Source organism: Pteropus vampyrus, unplaced genomic scaffold, assembly GCF_000151845.1.
Source record: "Pteropus vampyrus isolate Shadow unplaced genomic scaffold, Pvam_2.0 Scaffold275, whole genome shotgun sequence".
NCBI lineage: Eukaryota > Metazoa > Chordata > Mammalia > Chiroptera > Pteropodidae > Pteropus > Pteropus vampyrus.
In genome coordinates this window covers 1,247,719-1,254,502 of record NW_011889056.1, presented here as the reverse complement: position 1 = coordinate 1,254,502, position 6,784 = coordinate 1,247,719, and the positions used below count along the sequence as shown (strand labels likewise).

Sequence of the window (6,784 nt, the reverse complement as noted above, 5' to 3'; positions counted from 1 at the left end):
GTCTTCCAACTTTGTTCTTCCTTTTCAAGATTGGTTTAGCTATTTAGGGTTCCGTAAGATTCTATGTGAACTTCAGGATGGGCTTGCCTATTTCTAAAAAAAAAAAAAAAGTCATTGGAATTTTTCATAGAGAATGCTTCGAATCTGCAGATTGCTTTGCTTAATGTTGTAATCTTACCAATAATTAAATCTTCTAATCTACAAGCATAGGATGTCTTTTAATTTATTTATGCGTGCTTTACTTTCTTTTAACCACGTTCCGTAGTTTTCCGTATACGAATCTTTGTCTCCTTGGATAAATATATTCCTAAATATTTCATTCTTTTTGATGCTGTTGCAAATGAAATTGTTTCCTTAATTTCCTTTTCAGGTTGTTCCTTGTTAGTGTATAGAAATGCAGCTGAATTTGGGGTGTTGATTTTGTGTCCTGAAACCTTGTTGAATTTGTTTATTTTTTTGTTTATTGACTTTGTGTGTGAAACCTTTAGAGTTTTCTAGGGATAAGACAGGGATAGGACTGAAAGTTCCAACCCTCTAATCACATGCGGGGTTCTCCTGACAGCCAGCCCCCATCCTTACCAGGGGTCCAAAAGTCAACTCATTAACATAACAAGAGACACCTTTGCCACACTCAGCACTTAGGAAATTTCAAGGATTTGGGGAGCTCTGAGCCAGGAACTGTAGACAAAGACCAAATATATATTGAGAAATATATTTTGGTCATCTGAATGACCAAATATATATTATGACATCACAATACTGCCAGCACATATCCTATGATTCCACTTGTATGAAATGTCTAGAATAACAAATCTATAGAGACAGAAGTTAGATTAGTGGTGGCTCCTAGAGCTTGGGGAGATGGGCTGGGGGATGATGGCTAAGGAGTGTAAGATTTCTTTTGGGGTGAGGAAAATATTCTAAAATTGATTGAGGTGATGCTTGCACAAATACGTGACTATACTAAATACTACTGAACTGTATACTTTAAATGGGAGAATTGTTAAAAAATAAATGGTAAAGAAGGTTTTAATAAGATAAATCCAACGCTACACAAAGTTAAGAATATATACAAACAAGTTGGATTTCTCCCAGGCATACGAAGTGGTTTTAACACTTAAGAATCTGTTCGTGAGCATCTTGGTAAAGATGGCAGACTGACCACAGGCTTTTACTTTCCCTTCATCCAAAATGTACTCCAAAGTCACAGTAAAGGGATTTGTTAAAGGCATAAACCCACAAGGATATGAAGAATTGGAGAAGACGGTAGTAGTAATATTGGAAACTGGAAAGCAGATGGATGGTAAATGACTTATCAGACCCAACGAAGTTAAATCCTAAACACACTGTGGGAGGGATAAGAAGCAACTTAGAATAGCCGGAGGGTTCAGGAATTGCCCACGTCACCTAGTTCTGGAAGTAGGGCAGAAGGGAAAGGAAAAGAAGGGGTAGTGGTCAAAAGTCTGCATAAGCAGCAGGTCGGTCCAAGATCCCCTCCCCCACTCCATGGAGCTTTACTGCTGTGACTTCCCATCTCCTACTCCAGAGAAAAGTCAAAGTGTTAGTCTCTGGAGAGAGTTAAACAAAGGGTCTCTGTACTGGGGCCGCGGGGCGGGATGCAAGACACATTTGACCAAAAATACTATACTAAAAACAAGGTGATTAAGTAAATATGCAAAATGGATTTGAGGACCATTCCCAAACCTTTCCTTTAGCCCCTCTTTTTCAGAATGTTGACAACCAGACATTTATTTACAACTGAGTCTGGAGATTGGAAGGCTGTTCTCTGGGCTATCTGAGCAGCCCAAGAGGCAAGACCTGGGTTGTGACATTGGGGGTTCGCTAAGAAAATCGTCCAGTGAGTTGACCTTGCAGTGAGCTCCACTGCTGACGAGCACAACCCATGTACTCAAAGCTTTGGATCAGCTTTTTTGGTCTTTCAGTCTTAAATATGAGCAGACGGCCGATGATTTCATCAGACATTTCAGGAAAGCTTTAGCATGAAAGATAGAGACCAAAACCAACAGATTGGAGGAATCAAAAATGATGCCAGGAGAAACATTTCTTTAAAAATCTATTATTGTAACCAATATTCTCTGAGACATGAGCTATTATAACCATAAATTAAAAGAATCTATTAAGTCAGTCAAGCACATTAATATACTAAGGAGAAAAATGATGTGTTCTCATTAGATGCAGAGAAGATATTTGATAAAACTCAACATCTGTTCATGTATAGGAACTTGATGTATGACCGGAAGTTACACTGGGGAAAGGATGGTTACTTATGTGGGGTTAAAAAAATGAATCGTATCCCTATTTTATTGCCATATATTAAAATAAGTTTAGGCTAGACTATTACTTAAACGTGAAGGGCAAAACTTTATAATATTAGGAGAAAATATGGGGAAACAAATTATGACCTCAGCATAGGAAGGATTCCTTAAACAAAATAGAAGACCAGGCCACTCAGGAAAATATTGAGATATTACGTTAAAAGAACAAGTATAGACTGTGATGGGCTATTTGCAATGCATATAAGCAACAAATGATTATTCTCAGGATATATGAGGAAGTATTGATAAAAATACAAATACTCCGATGTAAAAATCAGTAAAACATGGAAAATTGAAACACAGTAAGGTACCATTTTCCCTGTATCAGGTCAGGAAAACTAAAAAGTCAGACAATACCAAGTGTTGTTCACCAGGATGGGGAGCAATAAGAGCTCGTATACACTCCTGGTTGGTACAACCACAGCTCCTTTAGAAAATAGTTTGGTGACAGGAAAGTTAAAGATGCGCACATCCTATAATCCAGCAATTCTACTCCCAGCTACACGCCATAGAAATCCTTCCACAGGTGCATGGATGCTCATGGCAGCTTTGCTTCTAAGAACCCCAAATGGAAAGGAACGCAAATGCCCATTAGTGGCGCAACAGTTCAATAAATTATGCAGCGCAATCATCTATCCCAATGAAAATGAAATAGGGCTAGTGCATCGATGTCAGTGAATGTGAAATATGGAATATGGAGCAAAAATTAAAGTCGCCAAAAATACCATATGGTTCTATTGATAGAAGTTGAAAACGAGCAAAACTAAATAATATGTGATTTAAGGATGCTTACACCCTCATAAGACTGTATTTCAAAAGGAAAAGGAGTGAAATTGATAGAAGTGGACCTGACACTTGATGGGTACCGGTGGTAAATCTATGAGTGAGTGTCGCACACATGTTATCGCTGTTTGTATTGTGTAAAGTATCTTTCAATGCATCGGGGGTGACTTTGCTAGAACTTTAGACTTTAGTGAGTGTGGTTGATCTTTTCAGGATTTAATCTCTAAGGTCTCACGGGCCTGTCAGATTCACGAAACAAGTTCTCGGGGGAGATTTTGGCCAACTGTTTCCATGGTGAATAAAGGTAGAGCTTCATGTGAAGGCTGGACTGGCCGTTTTGTATCTCGAATGCCTCCCGTCACTCACGGGTCTCATGAAACCAGTCTATTGGGGTGTAACAGCAGCTGCTCAAGTGAAGACTCACCCTCCTTCCTTTGGGCAGCCTGGCCAGACATCCTTAACCCGAGTCCTGTGATGTCGGTTTCTAGGATGGACACCGAACAACCAACTCCGTGAGCAGTGGTGCTGTGACGTGGAAGAAGAAATGCAGCCTGGATTATTTAGCCCTGGACTTCAATACGGTGTCGCCAGTCCCTGCACAGCAGGTAGGAAGGACTTCATGTCTCAGAATTCCCAGGAGATTTCATTTCTGTTTAGATTTTTCTGATGATTCAACTGTGCTTGTTCTCTTTGAAAAGTCTTAAACATACAGACACGTGCAGTGAAGAATATTAAAATCAGCCATGATTCTGCCACCCAGAAATCCTGCTGTATTCCCTCTGGGGTATGTTCTTTGGCTGTACAGGCAGACTTCGTTTTCTCACACTTCGCTTCATTGTGCTCCACGCATGTTTCGGTTTTTTTTGTTTGTTTGTTTGTTTTGTTTGTTTGTTTGTTTTTACCAACTGAAGGCAAAACCGTCCACCAGCAAAATGATTACGAGTCTCTTGATGATAATACTCGCTTTTTCGCAGTGGTCTGGAGCCAGACCTGCAGTATCTCCGAGGTCTGCCTGTATATGTATAAGTAGTATTCATGCCCTTCAAAACTTAGACCCTCAAGGTCATCGAGAAAATTTTCTGGCAGAGATGACAGCGAGGTAAAGGGCACTTCAGGCGTAAGAAGGGCCTGCTGAGGGAAGAAGTCATAACCTAGTTTGGCTAGACCCTAGGGGTTGGTGACAGGCGCTCTCAGTTCGAATCGGAACTCCTCAGTAACAGGCCCCAAAGGCCAGGTTGGGCACTTTGGACTCCTCTGGGTAGTAGTCTTGTCCGCAAAGTGAGGATCAGAAGGAATAGCACCTATGTCGATGCCCATTGTGGGGATTAAATGTCTTAATACATGTAAACAACACTCGGCACTCACTAGTGTCGCTCACTGCACACTGTAAGCCATAGAATGAATGAATGGTCAGCAGCGGAGAACAGCTAAATATTTTTGAGCAAGGGATGGTCTTAATCTAAACTGTGCCCAGCGATGCATCATTTGATGAAAAAAGCAACCCGCTGAACAGGATGTACGATATGATTTGTGTGTGCACACGCGCGCACAGAAAAAAATCTGGAAGACTTCTTCTTCCTTTTGCCGAATGAACTCCCATTTCTCCTTTACCTTGAATTTCATTCCAAAAGCCCGAACTGATTCTCCAGAAAAGGAGAGGCTTTTTGACTGGTCGCCAGTGGGACCATCCACTACAGGCCAGGGCCTCAGCGTTCCAGGTCCTCTTCAGTCCGGGGTCCAGGCAGGAGAAGCTATCTGAGGCGTGCTGGTCTCCTGGGAAGGGAAAAGGAAGAGAGAGGTGGCATAAGCACAGGGTGTGTGCCTCTTTTCTCTATGGGATCGGCACGTGTCACTTCCACTCATATTATATCAGTCAAAGCAAGTCAAATGGCTCGAGCAAAGTCAAAGCGGGCAGAGGCGAAGAGAGATTTCTACACATGCACACAATGTATGCTAACGCTTCTGTAGGGAATGACCCAAGAAGAAGGGGAAGCAAATAAATACCTGATCACACGGTCACTTACCTAGAAGGACCGACGGTTTCCGCAATTTTGAAGTCAGTGTAATGAAAACCTTTCTGTTTTCCCCTTTCAGAAGAAACCTCTTTCAGAAGATCACAAAGTCGACTACGTGCAAGTGGATGAGCAGAAGACGCAGGCTCTCCAGAACACCAAGCAGGAGTGGACAGACGAGAGGCAATCCAGAGTGTGAGCAGGGTGGGCTTGGGCCGCGTGTGACACAGGGCAGCCTGGGGCTTGTTTTGCGGTTTGCTTTCACTAGAATCACAGGGATGTTAATGCACGTGGAGACCCACAGAGAATGTGTAATTTCCGTAGGCTCGGCAAGAAACTTTGGGGGAGAGGACCGATTTGTACACGTTGAATGGAGAGAAGAAGGAAGCCATGCCCTCCCAGAGGGGGCTCTGAGAGACTCCACCCCCCACCCCCCCCCCCCCACCGCCACCTGTAGCAGCAGTTTTGTCCTCCGGCCACACTTGTCTGCACCCAGAACCTCAGGGATACTTCGAGTTGGCTCCACAGCCTCCAACTGGGATGCAGACAACTCCATTCATTCATGCAGGGCAGGAACAAGAAAATCAAGACTTGAGAATGTTTTTCCGAGACTTCGGTTAAAAGTTTCTCCAATGGAGAATTTGGAGTGCAGATTGGAGCCAGTATTGCTAATGGGACAGGAAGACCCCGGTTGACTCCAATCCTTGAAACTGACCTCTCTCTTGTGCTTCCATTGACATTATAAATTTTCTCAGCAGAGATGTCCCCGGAGGCCATCTTCTTTGTCCCATCCGCAAGCCCAGCGGTGGTGGGAGAATCTGCACTCCTTACTCCAAAGACTTTAGCAGATGAATCATTTCTACCCCCCAAAGACAATTCAAGTGACAGGGGCAACGAGTCCCGGGCTACATGATGAACATATCAGATGACACCGGTGGCTCTAAAGACATCAAGGTTAAGCAGCTACCTGTGGCTGGGTATTCCATTGCTGTTGGCCTTTTCCCAGCATATGCTGGTTGACACGCATCATCTCTTCTCTTCCCTGAATGACCTCGAAGCTCGACTTGGCAGAGATTGTTGCTCCCACATTGAAGAAAAGAAAATCGAGAACCACAGGAGATGGGTGCACTTTGCCCAAGATCGTTCATGGAGCCAAGACAGAGTCAGGCTGAGAATAGAGTTGGCCAGACTGCCCACTGCAGGCTCATTCCACCGTCTCACGCTGCCTCTGAGGATTTTATTGACCTCAGTTTGGTCGACCTCGGAGACGTGTGGGAAACACGTACAGACACGAGATGAGTCATCATCTCCTCTTCCTTTCTTAGGATTTTGAACAGGTGCTTTTATACTTGAAAGATATGTGTGTCAAGCCAGGGTTTCTTTGAGTGGTGTTCAAATGGGGAACTCTAGTGAAGTTAGTAATTACCATTAGAAATACCTCCCGACAATTAGTGTGAAATCCATTCTTGGACCGAGTTGGTCCCCTTGTAATGTTGTTTCCCCTTAAGCTACTTAATGCTGGCAGAATTTTTGCCACCTTGGGAAGGCACAAATTGTCCCTGGCTCTCCTGTGCCAGACCCAAGCTTGTTGGTGATAAATAGTTATGAGTAGGAAAAAAACGAAAACCAATGAGTTGCATTCTCAGGTTTCCT

The 6,784-nt window shown here is 43.2% G+C and overlaps 1 protein-coding gene across 1 annotated transcript in view; it reads left to right on the top strand.

Moving 5' to 3' along the window:
* Window positions 1-5,330, top strand: part of GAB3 (GRB2 associated binding protein 3) — a 23,336-nt gene extending 18,006 nt beyond the window's left edge. Inside the window, exons 9-10 of the mRNA XM_023520655.1 lie at window positions 3,608-3,724; window positions 5,214-5,330. Of these exons, the coding sequence (XP_023376423.1) occupies window positions 3,608-3,724; window positions 5,214-5,330 (234 nt within the window). The remainder of the gene's footprint in view (window positions 1-3,607; window positions 3,725-5,213) is intronic.
* The last annotated feature ends 1,454 nt before the right edge of the window (window positions 5,331-6,784 follow it).